General features: G+C 43.7%; 1 protein-coding gene across 3 annotated transcripts in view; it reads right to left on the reverse strand.

Annotated features, from left to right (window-relative positions):
- Window positions 1-3,076: 3,076 nt before the first annotated feature.
- DAB2 (DAB adaptor protein 2) overlaps window positions 3,077-19,239 on the reverse strand; it is a 267,105-nt gene continuing 250,942 nt past the window's right edge. For all 3 annotated transcript variants that reach the window (XR_005747128.1, XM_040338682.1, XM_040338692.1), the window contains 2 exons: window positions 9,745-9,835; window positions 3,077-3,198 (listed from right to left, as the gene is read on the reverse strand). Coding sequence is in view for 2 of the 3 variants with exons in the window: in XM_040338682.1 (XP_040194616.1) it covers window positions 9,767-9,835 (69 nt within the window). In the remaining variant the exon portion in view is untranslated. The remainder of the gene's footprint in view (window positions 3,199-9,744; window positions 9,836-19,239) is intronic.

Consider the following 19,239-nt stretch of genomic DNA (forward strand, 5'->3'; position numbering starts at 1 on the left):
CAACCCCTCCTACCTGCCTCGGGTATCAAGGCTCATTATAGGTGCAAACTTGAGTCAGCATAACGGACTTACGTTTTGTGCTCAGAAATGGTTAGCTTTAGTTGGCTAGTTCAGATATAATGACACTAATTCAGGGTTGTGCGATATACCAAAGGGCACTAACCACCCCACTGAACTCATCTAAGCTACCCTCCCTCCCCACAGTTGCCTAATTATTTCGCTTAATCCAGCCATGTCCTCCTGGGATGATTATCTTTGACTTACCAAGCATTCTTCCTTTTTGTGCCTGCATGAGTGCAGTAGAACCTCATAGACTGTTAGATGAGCACCATTGAAGTCTGGGGTTCTACCAGAAATGTGCGGACATTGGGAAGAAGAGGACAGTCACAGGATGTAAACATTACGGTAGACCTTGGTGGCACAAAGACTAAATACGTATGGGGCTGTGAATATGGAGAGAGTTGGGTAAATGACCTCAATGGGAATGCAGGAGAAGGGTAAAAAGACAAGCAAACTTTCAGAAAATCTTGTTCTGTCATACGAAATTGGTCTTTCATTGACCTCACTTCAGCATATTATAATTTAATCTTTACTTTTGGGATATAGCAATCTGCAATAGAATAGCTAATACCAATGAAAAAGATGCAAGGCCAGTTCTCACTTGAAGTGCCACAGAAAATAAATTTGGAGACACCTAGCCCCAAATAAACTGGGAATTGTGGGAGGGAAGTGCTTTTATGTGGAAAATCAGAGATGTAACTGCATTTGTGTATAATTTGCTTTCAGGAAAATTCAAGTTGCAACTGTTTTTGGCACATTTCATAGCTGTATCTATAATAGCTGTAAGAGTCCAAAGGTCGCCACGCACACAGAAAGTACCTGGAAGCTTTGAGTGGACAGTACTACTGTATAGTATTCCAATTCTGGAGGAGATAAACATTTGGTTGTTTTGGATTTTCTCATCCAACCACTAATGTTCTCCCAACAAAAGGCTTGCACTGTGAGTGTCTGCTCAGTATATAAACATGCATACTCTAAAAGTTATAAGTGTTCATGTTTATATGAGGGCTGTACCGAAAGTAATGCAAAAGTGGGCATAACTTTTAAAGAATAAGTTCACCATGTTCTACCCAAATTTTGGGTGAAACCTGCATCATGTTCCAGCTCCTGCCCCCATTCCCCCTGACCCCTCCCTCCCTGTGACACCAGGTTGGGGTTATTCTCCCCAAAACTGCTGTCACATTTTAAAAATAGTGCGGCTGTGCAGGGCTTCACCCACACAACTGGGTCATTAATTCACATATTCCTGTGAATGAATAAACTACTAAATACCATCTTCTTCTGCAGACAGAATTGTAGTTTAAGTGGTCTGCAGAGGCGCTGGTGAGCACTCTCATAGTTCACTGACCTGTTCTCTGGCTTTCAAACAGAAAGCCTGTACAGAGGTACGGGCTGAAAGCCAGAAGACATGTCTGCAGGTGCCCTGCATTGCACCCATGATTTACTTTTATTGGGTGCAATGCTTTCCAGGCTCATGCAGAAAAAAATAATGAATGAAGATTTTTTTTCCTGCAAAAATGTATGCATTTAATATTTCTTCAGTAAAGGTGAATTTAGCCCTTAAGGTTCCTCAAATTTCACACATTGGTAGAGTAACTCTTCCTCGATAGTAACCCTTCTTGTGATTAAATTTCATTGCAGCCAAATAATAGATTCCAAGAATAAGCAATGTGCCCGCTAACATCCCAAGAAGGCTACAGAATGTTTATGACGATGACACCATTGACAAAAGTCACCAATGATCACTTGTCAACGGTTTCATCACCAAAAACAATCTGTAATCTTTCTGTGGGTGTTGGACAGCCTGCAACCCCCCCCCCCCCCCTTTATCAAGGACTCAATAACGACATGTTGCTTCTACTTGGAATCAATTATTTACCTGTAATTGAAAAAAAAAAGTGTTACTATAATAGAGGAACAGTTACCAGGTGTGGCCTGTCTATTAGGGGTCGCCCGGGCGCAGGGGCGGACTGACAACTCATGGGGCCCCCGAGCAATAGAAGAGTATGGGGCCCCTCTGGCTTACAGATGGCCACTACGCCAGGAGGTAGTGCAGAGGCAGGGCAGCTAAAATCTTGGGATATTCACATTAAAAGCATGTCATTTTCGGACATATCAGGGACAGATCTAAAAAAAACACAGATTTTTACATACTGTCCCTGGTTTTACTGAGCCTGGCAACCCGGATGGGGCCCTCTAGTGGCATGGGGCCCTCGGGCAGTGCCCGAGTGACTCAATGGTCAGTCCGCCCCTGCCCGGGCGCTTCCCCCTCTATCCATGCATCCGGCCCCCATGCAGGACACTGGATACATGAATTCCAATGGGGTTTTATTAATTTTTTTGAAGCACGTGATTAGAGCCGGAGGCTTCAAAAAAAGTTGTGTGACAATAGCAAATGATTATTCGCTATTTTCACACTGGTTCGCCTCCTGGCCAATTAGGAAGCGGGTCTGAGATCCGTTTCCCGATTGGACGAAAGAAGAAGTGCTCCGATTGGCCGCGGAGGAGGGAGGAGACGGAAGCCACTGTGATGCCCGCGGAGGAGAGCAGGGGAAGGGGAAGCCGAAGCCGCCCGTGATGCCTGCCGCCCAGGTGAAGCGCTGCCCGCCATAGATGGGGTAAGTGCTCCAGACCCTACCAACCGATCGACTGGACCGGGGGAGGGGTGAGTGTGGGTGCACTGATTGCGCCCCCCCCCCCCAAAAAAAAAAATTACCACCAGCCGCCACTGACAGCTACCTTTTCAACATGAGAAATTTGAAAGTCCTATGCAAGTGAATACAAAAATGATGCCCACATTTGTATTACTTTTGGTACAATGTACATATTTTGTTGGCTGCCATATAGTGTCTACAGCTAGGGTAAAGGCAAACTCCACTCTAAACAATGTCAGAGTGTTGTATCTGCCCTCCCCTAGTTATTCTTTTGAGGCAAATGCATATGTGACAGTATGTCTTCCAAATTCCCAACTCTAACTTGTGTGTTTTGTTATTATAGGAAAATGATGGAAAAGATCTACTAAAATGAAATATATTCTGGATTCAGTGCAAACATATTAATTAATATCGTAAAGACAAGATGATGAAATGGCGCCCCCTGGAGTTTTCAGAGTTCAGTTGTTTCCTGCTATGTGCATAGCTGTAACGAGAAAAGATACAAATATTCAATCTAATACACTATGCATTATTATTTAAGCCTATATATTTACAACCACATCATCATAATTAGATGCCATAATTTTGCAGAGAATTGCTAGTCTTTCTATTTCAAAACATAATTTTTTTTGTATTATGCCGCATACACACGATCGGTCAAACCGATGAGAACGGTCTGATGGACCGTTTTCATCGGTTAACCGATGAAGCTGACTGATGGTCCGTCGCGCCTACACACCATCGGTTGAAAAACCAATCATGTCAGAACGCGGTGACGTAAAACACAACGACGTGCTGAAAAAAATGAAGTTCAATGCTTCCAAGCATGCGTCGACTTGATTCTGAGCATGCATGGATTTTTAACCGATGGACGTGCCTACAAACGATCGGTTTTGTTCTATCGGTTAGGTATCCATTGGTTAAATTTAAAACAAGATTGTTTTTTTTTAACCTATGGATAAATAACCGATGGGGCCCACACACGATCGGTTTGGTCCGATGAAAACGGTCCATCAGACCGTTCTCATCGGTTTGACCGATCATGTGTACGCGGCATTAGACTTAAATGGGAACTAAATTCTGCTGGATAGAAGTGGGCTCTCACCAAAATGTGCCTCATGCTGTGCCCTCCTCCAGTGGTGACATTTCCAGGCAATAGTAGCCATTCTGTCTGATAGTGATGCCATCTCCCACACCACCTCCCCTGGGTCTTGGTTTGTTGCATCATCCCCAGAAACTGTCTCTCTTTGGCTGCATGTACACTCCATGGTGCATGCACTGTGTAGGGATCATAGGACAAATGGTTGTTTGGCAAAAGAGACTTTGTGGGTTACTTTTGGCAAAAATCACTAGATTATTGCAGTTTCTCACAGTGGGACTTTAGTTCTGCTCTCTGGACCTTGGCTGCAGGAGATACACGCAAAAATTCAATAAAGTTGTGAGGACGTATCCCTGTACCCAGTCTCTTGTATCCTGCCACCCACTTCTCTGTCGCTATAACCGGAAAATCCCATCTGTAAAATTGACAGTTGCTTTGTAGTTCAGAAATTACGCTTGCAGATAAAGTCTGCAAGTGTCATTGAGAAATACAATGTAACTAGTGTTGCACCGAAATAAAAATTCTGCACCGAAACTGAAAATTCAGGATGCACTTGGCCGAAAACTGAAATAGACAGCTTTAAAAAAAAAATTGTAAAATGTAATTTATGTGGCTGGCATTTTTCCATTGAAGTCAATGGGACACGGTTTTGCATTAAAGTCAATAGGGGGCGATTTTGCATTGAAGTCAATGGGACGTGATTTTTCATTGAAGTCAATAGGATGCAGCATGCAATTATTGGCACCTTTTTTTTTATATGGGCAAAATGCTGATAACCCTACATTTGGCCTATAATTTTCGGTGGCCGATATATTGGTGCATCCCTAAATGTACCAGCAGTATTTTTAGTTTTGGTCATATATAGATCAAACGTATGGGATTTTATAAGCCTATGACATCAGTAAAAGCAACCTTACAAGTAAAAAAAAAACAATGTTTTGTCAAATAAAATCCGTTACTATTAACCATATTCAAGGGAAGTCAGAAAGAGTAGGAACTTACTATTTTTTGTTGTCCATGCAAAGTGACACAAACACCCCCCTTTCCCCATTTTTTGTATGGGAGTCACAGAGACAGGAAATGAGGGGAAATAGATATTTTCATATATATTTCTATCTATATGTAAATTTAGTTAAATTAAAACGTGTCTTTAAATTCCCATTCATTTTGTCTACTATTTTTTCAGTGTTGCATTAAAAAAATATGCAATACTGAAAGAAAAAACATTTTATTTCTAAATAACCTTGTACCAGAAATGTTTTTGTTTCTTTGATTCAAGTATTTCTGAGAAAAAATGCATTATGGCCATTAGGTGGTGCAGACCATATACTGTCATACCGCGTACACACGATCATTTTTCAGCATGAAAAAAACAGAGTTTTTCAAAAACGTAATTTAAAATGATCGTGTGTATGCGGCATGACAGTATATCGTCTGCACCACCTAATGGCCATAATGCATTTTTTCTCGTTTTAGCCCACACACGATCATTTTTTACAACCCGAAAAACAACGGGCTAGATTCAGCATTGATTTACGCCGGCGTATCTAAAGATACGCAGTGTAAATTCAAAGCTGCGCCGGCGTATCTGCTTCCTGTATTCAGAAAGCAAGATACGCTGAAATTAGCCTAAGATCCGTCTGGCGTAAGTCTCTTACGCCGTCGTATCTTAGGGTGCATATTTACGCTGGCCGCTAGGTGTCGCTTACGTCGTTTTCGGCATAGAATATGCAAATGACCTAGATACGCCGATTCACAAACGTACATGCGCCCGGCGGATTTTTTTTACGTCGTTTGCGTAAGGCTTTTCCGGCGTAACGTTGCTCCTGCTTCTATGAGGCGTACGCAATGTTAAGTATGGACGTCGTTTCCCGCGTCGAATTTTGAATTTTTTACGTCGTTTGCGTAAGTCGTTCGCGAATAGGGCTTTGCGTAAATTACGTCTACGTCGAAAGCATTGACGATTTGCGACGGAATTTTGAGCATGCGCACTGGGATTCTTTCACGAACGGCGCATGCGCCATTCGTTAAAGACGTCATTTACGTGGGGTCATGTTTTATCTAAATTTGAATTTGGCGAGCTTACGCTGGCTGATTTACACTACGCCGCCGCAACTTACGTAGCAAGTGTTTTGTGAATACTGCACTTGCCCATGTAAGTTGCGGCGGCGTATCGTAAATAACATACGCTACGCCCGCACAAACTTACGACGGGCTACTTGAATCTAGCCCAACATTGTTTAAAACGACGTTAAAAAATGCAGCATGTTCTAATTTTTTTCTTGTCGTTTTTCAGAACCTGAAAAATTATGTGAAGCCCTCACATCATTTTTCAGGTTCTGAAAAACAACCAAAAAAAAATTCCAACATGCTGCATTTTTTAACGTTGTTTTAAACGATGTCGTTTTTCGTTTTGTAAAAATGATCATGTGTGGGCTAAAACGACGAAAAAAACCCGCGCATGCTCAGAAGCAAGTTATGAGATGGGAGCGCTCGTTCTGGTAAAACTACCGCTCATAATGGAGTAAGCACATTCATCACGCTGTAACAGACAGAAAAGCGCAAATCGTCTTTTACTAACACGGAATCAGCTAAAGCAGCCCAAGGGCGAATAGAACTTCCCCTTTAGAGTGCCGTCGTACGTGTTGTACGTCACCGCGCTTTGCTAGAACATTTTTTAAAAACAATGGTGTGTAGTTAACATCATTTTAATGATGAAGTTGGGAAAACGTCGTTTTTTAGACATGCTGAAAAACTATGTTTTTTTTTCATGCTGAAAAATGATCGTGTGTACGCGGCATAAGAACTACATATATTAGAGAAAGTACAGCAATCTTTGTTCTGCCTGTCACATTTGTTTTGATTTGTTACAGTTGTTATTGTTTGTATCAGTGGTGGCTGCTTCATTAGGGGTGCAGGGGCGCCGCCCCCCTAATCCATGCGCCTGGCCCCTAATCTACACGCACAGCGTGAGACGCATGGATTTCAATGTTTTTTTTTTTTTTTTAAAAGAACATGATTAGAGTCTGAGGCCTCGTACACACGACCGAGAATCTCGTCGTAAAAGAAACATAATTTTTCTTGACGAGTTCCTTGTCAGGCTTGTCAAGAATCTTGACAAGGTTTCTTTGCCTACACACTGTCAAGACAAGATCTCGTCGTTCTCAAATGCGGTGACCTACAATGCGTACGACAGCACTATAAAGGGGACGTTTGATTCCACTGACACAACCCTTGGGGCTGATTTTGCTAATCTCATGTTACTGCATGTTAAGTAAAAATTTGGTAAGAGACGATTCGCTCTTTTCAGTCTGTTACAGCATGACGAATGTGCTATCTCCATTACAAACGCTACTTTTACCGAAGGTGCGCTCCCATCTCATACTTTATTCTGAGCATGCGCGCGTTTTCTAAGCATACACACGAACGTGTTTCTCGTTGTAAACCAGCCCGACGAGGAAACGGTCGTGTGCACGAGGCCTGAGACTTTAATTTGCTTCAAAAAAGGGTGGGTTCAGAGCGCAGAGCACTGCTCCCTGGGTCCACCCAGTTGTGTGACATTAGCAAATTAATATTCGCTAATGTCTTTTGCTTCTCCTCCCAGTCAGGGAGCGGGTCTTAAGACTTCCAGACAATCGGGTCTCAGGACACACTTCCTGTTCAGCCGGGAGGAGAAGCAATGGCCCTGGCTCTTCCCTTGCAAGCTGGAGAAAGGAGCAGAAGGTGGAAGGGGACTTTTGGGTGGAACTCTGCTTTAAACTTCCAGGAGCCCTAACCCAGATCCAGTGCCACCTTGTCATTGGCCTCTTAAAGCGGGAGTTCACCCATTTATAATTTTTTTTTTTTTCTCCCCTTAGCTTCCTGCTCGTTCGGTCTAGGGGAATCGGCTATTTGTATTAAAATATGAGCAGTACTTACCCGTTTTCGAGCTGCATCTTCTTCCGTCGCTTCCGGGTATGGGTCTTCGGGAGCGGGCGTTCCTTCTTGATTGACAGCCTTCCGAGAGGCTTCCGACGGTCGCATCCATCGCGTCACTCGTAGCCGAAAGAAGCCGAACGTCGGTGCGGCTCTATACTGCGCCTGCGCACCGACGTTCGGCTTCTTTCGGAAAATCGTGACGCGATGGATGCGACCGTCGGAAGCCTCTCGGAAGACTGTCAATCAAGAAGGAACGCCCATTCCTGCAGCCCATACCCGGAAGCGACGGAGAGGATGCATCTCGTAAACGGGTAAGTACTGCACATATTTTAAAATAAATAGCCGATTCCCCTAGAGAAAACGAGCAGGAATCTAAGGGGAAAAAGTGCCCTCTAAGGGTGAACCCCCGCTTTAAGGGCATTAGTGTGAGTGAGGGGGTTGGGTTAGTTTCTTGTAAGATAGTATTGCCAAAAGAAAGTGTCTGTCCCAAACAAGATATACGTATTACTTTCTTATCTTAAAGGGACCCTGAGTTCAGACTAGGGGCCTTTGGACTATGTCCATAAGCTTAACAAGCCAAACTAGTCAATAACATTCATAGATAAAAATGAAAATATTTCAGGAACTAACAGTAGTTTTGAACATAGTTCTGGGGAAGGATATTTTCAGACACACAATTATCCTTTTGGGGCCATCACAAACAACCAAAATGTACCCAGTCTACCAATTGACGTTAAAAAAAGTGGGGGGTTTCGTTGCACACATTTGCAAATATTTGTGTAAGCCGCAGCGCCCATGTCAAGGCTCCTCTGTATACTGCGGTCCAAACTCTATATTTTTCCAAATTGGAGCAGTGGATAAATTAAGGGCAGGTTTGCATGGAGTGAGCACCCTATCTATTGCTATATATACTCCAACTTGGAGATTCTCAAAAATATATAGAGCCTTCATATGGGCATTGCAGCTTCCACATATATTTGCAGATTTATGCAAAAAAAATGTTTTTAACATGAATTGTTAGGGTCAGTTTGGTGTGTATGCAGGCTAGCTGGTAAGTGTGCTGGGAAAGTTTTGTTTGTTTGAGATGTGTGTTGCCCTTCCATGCAACACCTTACTGCAAAGGCTAGTTATGATTTGGGGTGGTTGCCGTCTGTTTATATGGATCTTTTTGGGGCCACCATTTGTACTTTTACATAGTAGAGAATATTGTTAGGAGGTTTTACATGCTTAAAGCGGAGCTCCACCCGAAAGTGGAACTTCCGCTCATCGGAACTCTTCCCCCCTCCGGTGTCACATTTGACACATTTCAGGGGGGAAGGTGGGTGCAGATACCGGTCTAAAGACAGGTATTTGCACCCACTTCCGGCCACACAGTCTGCGGGTAGACTGCGGGCAGGACGTCAGATCCCTTCCCCCCTGTTGTGTTCTGGGAAACACACGGCTCCCAGAACACAGCGGGGACCAGTGAGCACGGCGCACACGACTCACGCATGCGCCGTAGGGAACCAGGCAGTGAAGCCGCAATGCTTCACTTCCTGGCTCCCTCACCGAGGATAGCGGGAGGGCAGCAGAGTGACGAGCGATTGCTTGTCCTCTGCTGCCGACGGCGCTGGACTCCATGACAGGTAAGTGCCCTAATATTAAAAGTCAGCAGCTGCAGTATTTGTAGCTGCTGGCTTTTAATATTTGTTTTCCGGCGGAGATCCGCTTTAAGGTGATTGTACCCATATCAATGCACTTACAGCCTAACAATTGAGAAATGTACATGATCATTGTTTTATTTGCAATAGCAGTTACATTTTCATGACAAGGTCTTGGGGATCTACCCCCCTCCTTCCCGGTCCAGGAACACTGAAATCTTGTCTCTGAAAAATGTAACTGTTAGTGCAAATAAAAAAGTATTACAGATGGTTATGAACAGGTCTTTGTTTTTGGTTTACTTCTTTAGATAAATCAAAAAAATCGAAGTGGACGAAGGCTATACTGAGAGTCAAGAAATACAAAATTACTTACAACAAACGGTACAGACACATTCTTAGGCAAACGGATTTCCAAATGGATCCCCAAATGGATCAGAAGATGTTATTTGATGAGCCAACGGTTTCTGAAAAAATAAGATTTTGAAGGGACATCATCACTTATAATTCAATCAAATATTAACTGAGCTCCAAGGCAGATTTCGAAAAAATGTATTAAAAAAAATGTGTTGTTGCTGTAATTACTTAAAACATGTCTGCTAAAACGAATGCAGCCACCTCATCTAAAGATTGGCAAGATGCAATATATAACATTTTTTGGTTTTGTCTTTAATGCTGCTTTAAAGCGGAATGCAAACAATTATGGACCAGTTGCTGTGTAAAAATAAATGACCCCTATTGATGCCTGTCCCACATTTTGCAGCTTCTATATTCAGTAAAACTTTCTTTCATTCAGCCCCCGCATTATTAAAAAAAGCGAGCATCCAGCACTGAGACCTGTAGTTCCGTCTGTAGTTCAGACTTCACAAGGGGCCCAATGCTCGGCAGCTCTTCTGTTTAGAAAAAAGCCAGGTAATCTTTTCTTTTAATGTAAGGTTTTCTGTTATTGGAGGAGGGGAATTAGTAACGTTCATCTACCCGACCACAGAAAGCCTGGCATTCAGGGAAAAGAATCAAGGCCAAGGAGGTACCGACTGAGCGACCTGCTGCGATAATTTGTACTGCACTTGAGACTACAAGTCTCAGCAAGACATGCTGAATAAAAGTACAGAGCAGCAGTCATAAACATGGTCATTTATTTTCATATATCAAATGGCCCAATATTGTTGTTTTTTGGAGAAGCGGGACCGGCTGCATTTTGGGCAATAAGTCATTTGATAGTGTGATGTTTAGCGCAACTACCCTTTGATCACTGCCAGTGACAAAAACAATTTGCGTAAGATATTTAACACATTGGTATAGGATTTTAAAGAGTAACGTCAATGCAAGCTAGATGCCATCAGTGAGAAAGCAAAGTAATAAGGAGCTTGGTGTGCAACCAATTACTTTAACACTGGGACAGAATGTACTAAGAGTTTTATAGTTAATATGAATGAGGGTTGGAGAAAAAGAAACCTCATGCCTATTTTTACTCTAGCCGCACGGCAGTTATAAGAGGTTTCCAGGTATGGAAGGAAATTGTTTTTAAAGCTTCATCTATATAAAATGTATTTTAGATAATACTAAACAATAGAAGCAAACACCTTATGAATACGTAGCCCAGGGAGCAGACGCTGGATGTTGTCTGTGTGCAGGGGTCAAGTCCTGGGGAAAAAAGTGTGGGAACTCCCACCCAAGATCCACTCCCCCACCAAAAAAATAAATATGATACGCTTATATGCATAATTACTAAACCGCATGTTTTGTTTTTTTCGATCCACTCTACCTTAGTAATCCTTTATGTTACTGGCCGCTTCCTGAATATGGATTCATCGGGTAGTGTGCGGATATTCCGTCACTTCCTCGATGCCGCAATGTCTCCTGGGAGCTTTTGTCATTGTTCCCAGGAGACATTGCGAAGGTCTGCCGCGAGTTATCGCAGGATTTAGAAAGAAGCAAGTTCTTTCTAAATCCCGCGATAACTCGCGGCAGACATCTGCAATGTCTTTTGGGAACAACGACAAAAGCTCACAGGAGACAAGTTCGTTCTAAATTCCACGATAACTCGCGGCAGACCTTCGCAATGTCTCCTGGGAACAATGACAAAAGCTCCTAGGAGACATTGCGGCATCGAGGAAGTGACGGAATACCCGCACACTACCCGATGAATCCATATATAGGAAGCGGCCAGGCACAAAGGATTACTGAGGTTCGCCTGCCCCTGACAGTGACTCGAGCTGGGCATCGCCGCTTAGTGAAGGATTGGCTTGGGCGGCTCGGCTGCTCTCGTGTCAGGAAAGGTTCCATCCGCTGGTAATATCTATCATTTGGCATGCAGTACTGAGGTCCACCAGCAGGTGTCTCCTGGCAGTTTTGAACTGTCAGGGGAACTTCTCCCTGCTGGTGTTATGTCATCCTTGGGCCGCAGTACTGGCGTCCACCAGCGGATGGATCCTGGCAGTGTGGAGCAGACAGCACCTTTTGCGTTACTGTGTGACTTGAGGCCAATTACAGGCATTCCTATAAATATCCGGCAAGTGCAAACATACCTGGCCCTGGTATCGTCCTCGTGCCCTGATCTGTACCTGCTGCCTGATTATCTGAACCTGTTCCTGAAATCTGCTACCTGAGTTTCTGATCCTGTCTCCCTGTCCTGACCATCCATCCTCTCCCTGTCCTGTGTTCCTTACCCCATCTGCTGATCTCCCTGTGTATGACCTTGGCCTGGCTAACGTTTATGTTTCTGGAATATCCCTTTGTCCATCTGCCGATCTGCTGTGTATGACCCTGGCCTGGCTGTATTAATAAATGTACCAATAAATGCATTTTTATTTTAAGTTGGTTGCGGATATTGCAGAGTGAATTTTGTAGATCATATGGTCCCTTTAAGAGAGATTATATGCAAGGTCCAGGCTGTGTGCATGAGTTAACATACAGATTGATTACAAAAGCCAGACCATTGACACAGCCTGGGAAAACTTTTTGCTAATTCTGTTTCAACTGCTTTCACTGATCTACTTATAAAAATCATGGAAAGATTATTAGGGGATAAAAGAAAGCTGAAATACAGTATGGTCTGAATAATATAATTTAAACTTTCTGGGGACTTGAAGTTTTGCACGGCCAAGGTTTTTTATGCACATGGGGTAAATGGCGTAGATTAAGGCTGAAGAGGAATTATAATATTTTGCTAAAGTAGGAATATTCTTATTTTTCAAAGTACTGTCAAGAAAAGTGGGTCAGTTATAAATCTTATTTTGACTTTAGCCATACAATTGTGGTATATATTTTTATACTTTGTGATGTATATGTTTTATTGAACCCATATTTTTAATATTTACATATTTTACAAAAAGTAACCTCTGGCATGTATTTTACAAAAGGTTTTGCACATAAATGCTTTAAAAAAAATGGTGCAAAAAAAGTGTCTTTATTGCTCAGAGCATTAAACTCTCCTTTACTCAATATATATTGCCCTTATGCCAAATATGCGACCCAAGAGCCACATTTGACCCTTTATTGCTTCACTTGTGGTCCCAAACGTTAGGATAGAAGCACTAATTTGCAAACTGGCAGGAAAGATGGGAGTTCTATCTCACAGTTTCTGGTAACATGTCTGCAGTCTCTAAGGCCCGGATTCACGTAGAATCGCGTAACTTAGGGCAGGCGTAACGTATTTCAAGTTTTTTAGGCAAGTGCTTTATTCACAAAGCACTTGCCTGTAAAGTTGCGGCGGCGTAGCGTAAATCACCCGGCGCAAGCCCGCCTAATTCAAATTAGGCGGGTAGGGGGTGTGTAGCATTTAAATTAAACCCGTTCCCGTGCCGAACGTACTGCGCATGCGCCGTCCGTAAAATATCCCAGGATGCATTGCTCCAAATGACGTCGCAAGGACGTCATTGGTTTCAACGTGAACGTAAATGGCGTCCAGCCCCATTCACGGACGACTTAGGCAAACAACGTAAATTTTTAAATGTCGACGCGGGAACGACGGCCATACTTAACATTGATTGCGCCTCATATACCCAGGGGCAACTTTACGCCGGGACAAGCCTAACGTAAACGTCGTAACTTTACTGCGTCGGCCGCGTGTACGTTCGGGAATTCGCTTATCTAGCTAATTTGATTATCACATGTTAATGTTGCTGCTTGGCCTTTTTTGTCAATATTTGTTCATCGATTTTGGTTTACACAGATTAGCGCAGGAGTAACCCCCCTTTTTTTCCAGCTAATTTGCATACTCAACGGGGAAAACGACGGAGGCGACACCTAGCGGACAAAAAAAAATTGCATTTAAGATCCGACGGCGTAAGAGCCTTACGCCTGTCTGATCTAATGGATATCTATGCATAACTGATTCTAAGAATCAGTCGCATAGATACGACGGCCCAGATTAGGACTTACGACGGCGTACATGGCGTTGCGCCGTCGTAAGCCCTTTGAGAATCTGGGCCTAACAGTCTCCTCCAAACAGGTTTCCAGTTTCCAACAACAGCTGTAGTATGTCTGTCTGCATTCTCTGAACATTATTACCTATAGGTGTCTGCAGGCTCTGCCAGTCCTCTCTAGCATTACTTATACTACTTTCAGGGGCATTATATGGTAATTTGCACTTTCGGGCCCCCTACAGTATACCTGCCATACGTTCTCCCCCATTTTCATAAATACAAGAGAAACCATGAATCATAGAGGTTAATGGACTCCACAGGAATTAGGGAAATATGTATAGCTGAACAAACAAAGAATGTACAATAAATATGGCACAAATGGAAATTGTAAAAGTAAACCTTAAAGCATTGGCTTTTTAATAATAAAAAAGTTTTTCCTGCATTACTCACCCTATCTTCGTCACTCTCCCCACTGATATAGCACTGGTTCTCTTCAACCCACTGCCTGACAGCCCAGGGTGCTAAGGACCCATCCCCTGGGGATAGTTTGCCAGACTGCCCTGGGGTCATGGCAGAATTCTGAAGAGAGTGGAGCCATGCAATTAGATGGTGCTGGTTTCTGCAGTATCAGTCACCTGCTCAGCACTGGAGGAAGTAGAGGACCCATTAGACCATGTGACCGTACCAAGGACCCATGAAAAGAAATATGTATTAAAAAAAAAAAAGTTCTGTAAATGGAAGGGATTGGCACCCTAGGAATGGGTTTTAATGTACCACAACTAGGGCTCCACTCCTTGGCTGGAGGCTGCCACTGCTCAGTTTCCTGCATTTTTCAGGGCTGGCATATGTGGTGCTGGAACTAGTGGTCCCTCTGGATACCAGTCTAATGCTCTGCTGAGGCCTTAAGCCTCGTAACGACGATCGAGTTTCTCGGCAAAAACCAGCAAGAAACTTGCTGTTTTTTTTTTTTTGCCGAGGAAACCGGTCGTGTGTACATTTTTCGACGAGGAAACTGCCGAGGAACTCGTCGAGCCAAAAAGAGAGCATGTTCTCCTTTTCCTCGACGGGAATGGAGAAAATTGGCTCGCCGAGTTCCTCGACAGCCACACAAGGAACTCGACGAGCAAAACGAATTGTTTCGCCCGTCGAGTTCCTCGGTCGTGTGTACGAGGCCTAAGTTGTGCCAGACAGAATCTGTTTTTGTTTAATTTTAGAAGCTCTTTCTTACTTTTTGTAACTGGAAAAAGTCAGACTGACTACAAAATATGGACTTTCACCTTTCTGGTCAGCAAACAGGCTATTTCGCAATTTTGAAAGACACCCTTAGTATAACTAGTGTCCAATGTCCATTAACTAATAAATGCCGTATGCAAAGAAAATCCCACAGAAAGACTTAATAAAAATCTCATAAAGGCGTATTTACTAAGAATTTGCCACAAATGTATCCCTGAAATGTATTGGAGGTGTGGTGCCGAGATAGAGTACATGTTACATCTATTTTGATCCTGCCCAATTCTCAGGGCTTTTTGGAACAGAGTACATGTTATCCCACAAAAATTTACTGACAGGATATTACCTTTCATACCTTCCTTTTACCTACTGCACCACAATGAGGTACCACTGTTCATGTATTAAAAAAAAAAAATCAGTGGTCAGGCACCTAGTTAACGCTGCCTGGGCATGTATTCCCCCTTTATGGAAGTCGGTGCACCCACCTACTCTACGGCAATGGATCCTTAAAGCACAGGACATTAGGGAAATGAAAAGTCTGACTAACTCCTACAGAAGAAACAACTGAAAGGTTTACAAAAACATGGTTCTATTGGCTTGAATTTTCCTGTACGGATGAATTTTAAAAGATTCTGGTGGGATAATCTTCTGCACTGCTTCTTGAACCCCATTTGTTTGCTGGGGGTAAATGCTTTAGATGATAGATGCTACTCCTCCTGCTGGTGGTGTTGCCCCACCTGCCCCCTTCCTGTCCCTTACCAGGTTTTTGCAGCTGTCTGGATCCCAAAAAATGGAGAATAGCTTCTCCTTTCCAATCTTATCAGTTTTCGAAAATAAAGCATACAAGCAGGGCATTGGTTTGAAATGGACCTATAAAGCATATGTAATGGAAGAGTTAAGATGATTGTGCTGAGGTTTAGACATGTCAGTTGGGTACAAGGATCATGGGATTTCTGTGCACTGCAAATAGGCTCAAGTTTTATTAATCCATGCCCTTTTAAGCCCCACTCATTGTTAGTGTAATTTGGCCACACCCACTGTTCCCCATGCACACTATGGGCCAGATTCACGTAGGGCGGCGTATGTTAGAGCCGGCATAGCGTATCGTATTTACGCTACGCCGCCGTAAGTTAGATAGGCAAGTGCTGTATTCACAAAGCACTTGCGTCCTAAGTTACGGCGGCATAGCGTAAATGTCTTGGCCTAAATGTAAATGTCCCTCATTCAAATTGTGAAGAGGTGGGCGTGTTTTATGCAAATGAGTCGTGACCCGACGTGGTTGACGTTTTTTTACGAACGGCGCATGCGCCGTCCGTGGACATATCCCAGTGCGCATGCTCCAAATTACGCCGCAAAGACCTATTGGTTTCGACGTGAATGTAAATTACGCCCAGCCCCATTCACGGACGACTTACGCAAACAACGCAAAAAATTCAAAATTCGACGCGGGACCGACGTCCATACTTAACATTGGCTAGGCCAGATTTTTGTTTGGACTAACTTTACGCCTGAAAACGCCTTACGTAAATGGCGTATCTTTACTGCGACAGGCAAGCGTACGTTCGTGAATAGGCGTATCTCGCTGATTTACGCATTCTAGGCGTGAATCAGTGTTCACGCCCCTAGCGGCCGGCGGAAATACACAGCTAAGATACGATGTCGCAGGCCGTCGTATCTTAGCTACATTTAAGTGTATCTCATTTTGAGAATACACTTAAATATACGACGGCTTAGATTCAGAGTTACGACGGCATATCTACTGATTTTTCTGAATCTGGATCTATGACTCTCCCCAGGCTAATCACATGTGCTCCATGTCTGGCTGTGCTTGGGGACCTAAAGTGCAAGAATATCCCTATAAAAACTTCAACCATTCTGTTTATCTGTGCTTTCTCCACCTCTCCTTCTGCCTATTGATAGTCCTGTCTCATTTGCTGCTGCTTTCTGTGGATCTGTGGCTCCTTCACCTCTTCTGTTGCTCTTTGATGCCCTGCTGTCATCTATGAATATCAAGCACATGTGGAGATGTCCCAAAGGTCGCTGCCAGGTCTCTGGGACCAAGCAGAGACTGGCGTCAATTTGCATAGTCATGGAGATTTTCCGTGCATACACACTCTGGTATCTGGAGACTTGATACCTGCGGCATCTGTGTACACAAATAGGAATCCTCTGTACACAAATGGGAATCCCAATGCACTCATTAGTAAAACTGTCTCCTGTGAATGTATGTGCCCCCGGAGTGGCAGTCCAGGGGTGCCGTACAATCGCTAGGAGTGAGGGTCACTTTGGTTTATGGCACCATGGTCACTGCACCATATACATGCTTTTTTCTCACCTGCCTCCTGGGCTGGGCCTTTTGGCTGGGACCGGAGGGAGTTTTTATTTCTGACCGGAGGGCCTGGCCATTGTATTGCACAATGACCACCTTTCACTCTCCTCTCCACTTCCTATTCCCCCAAATTCTTTTATTTATTCCCTTTGTTTGTCACTTTTTTGTATTTTTGTGTTTGTACACAGTTTTTGCACATGTGACTGGTAGGGTGTAGGTCCTCGGGCCTGCTCTAAATGTCTCGGGAGGGGGTGGACATGGCCTTTTGGCTTAGTTCACGCTCTCTCATGGGGTCTCCCTTTGGGGAGCCCCACCTAGTACTTGGGCGGGTCTGTTTTGGCAGACCCTCCAGAGAATGGTGTCCATCTGGTTTCGGCCAGATGGACCAAGTGTAAAGTACCCCAGTCCCCGTCTGGAGCCCAATGCCCCGAGGGATCAGGGCAAGGCCCTCTAATTTTAGAGGGCTTGTGTACACCCGTTGCATGTTTTTTTGTGTCACCTCTTCATGTGTATGCACATTTTTTTGGCACTGGGTGAAGTTTTTGAGTGTGTTTCACATGCCATGGGCTTTAAAAAAAAAAAAAACTGTCTCCTGTGGAAATGTAAGAATGCTTTTCCAACTGCGGAAGAAGGAGAGGAAGGAATCAGACACAACAAAGCTGTTGTAATGGGTGAAGGTCAGCTTTAAGTTCATTAGTTCACCAGATGTCAGGTTTACATGGCACAGAATGAAGTACAGTGAGTACTGGGGGAATGATTTACTGCAGTCCTTGACCCTCCGCTAAACTTTATTTTCCCCACAGTATACAGTAGTTCCTCTTTAAAGTTGCAGGGAAACTCCATACAATTGTCTCCCTGAATTTCCCTATGACACAACATACAGGGGGTTATTTACGAAAGGCAAATCCACTTGGCACTACAAGTGCAAACTAGGGGGCAGATCCACATACATACACTGCACCCGGCGCAGATGTAAGATACGCTACGCCGCTGTAACTTACCTGGCTTTGGTTTGAATCCTCAACGAATTTGCGCCGTAAGTTACGGCGGCGTAGTGTATCTCACGCGGCGGAATTCAAATTGGGCGGGTAGGGGGCATGTTTCATTTAAATGAATCGCGTCCCCGCGCCGAACGAACTGCGCATGCGCCGTCTGTAAAAACTCCCAGGGTGCATTGCTCCAAATGACGTCGGAAGGACGTCATTGTTTTCAACGTAAACGTAAATGGCGTCCAGCCCTATTCACGGATGACTTACGCAAACGACGTAACATTTTTAAAATTAGACGCGGGAACGAAGGCCATACTTAACATTGAGTACGCCACCATATAGCAGCTTTAATTATACGCCGGAAAAAGCCGCACGGAAATGACGTAAAAAATGTGACGAAATAGCTAATTTGCATACTCAACGCGGATTACGATGTGAACGCCACCTAGCGGACGCCGAAAAATTGCATCTAAGATCCGACGGCGTATGAAGACGTACGCCTGTCTGATCTAACACAGATGCCGTTGTATCTTGTTTTGTGGATACCAAAACAAAGATACGACGCGCAAAATTCGTATCTCTTCATACGCCGTGTAATTTCTTTGAGGATCTGCCCCTAGAAGTGCAAATTGCACTTGAAATTGCACTGAAAGTGCAGTCGCTGTAAATCCGAGGAATAAATCTAAAAGGAGTGGAAGCTCTTCTGATTTTATCATCCAATCATGTGCAAACTAAAATGCTGTTTTTTATTTTCCTTGGATGCCCCCCTCGGATCTACAGCGACTGCACTTCCAAGTGCACTTTCAGTGCAAAGTGGATTTGCCTTTTGTAAATAACCCCCACAGTGTTAGTCTAATCATAGTTTTCCATAACATATTTATTGTGGCCTCAAATCACAATTGTAATCAATTCACAAAAGTTTTAAAGCATGGATTACTTCCTTTACTGTGCTTTAT

This window comes from Rana temporaria, chromosome 1, assembly GCF_905171775.1.
Source record: "Rana temporaria chromosome 1, aRanTem1.1, whole genome shotgun sequence".
Lineage (NCBI taxonomy): Eukaryota > Metazoa > Chordata > Amphibia > Anura > Ranidae > Rana > Rana temporaria.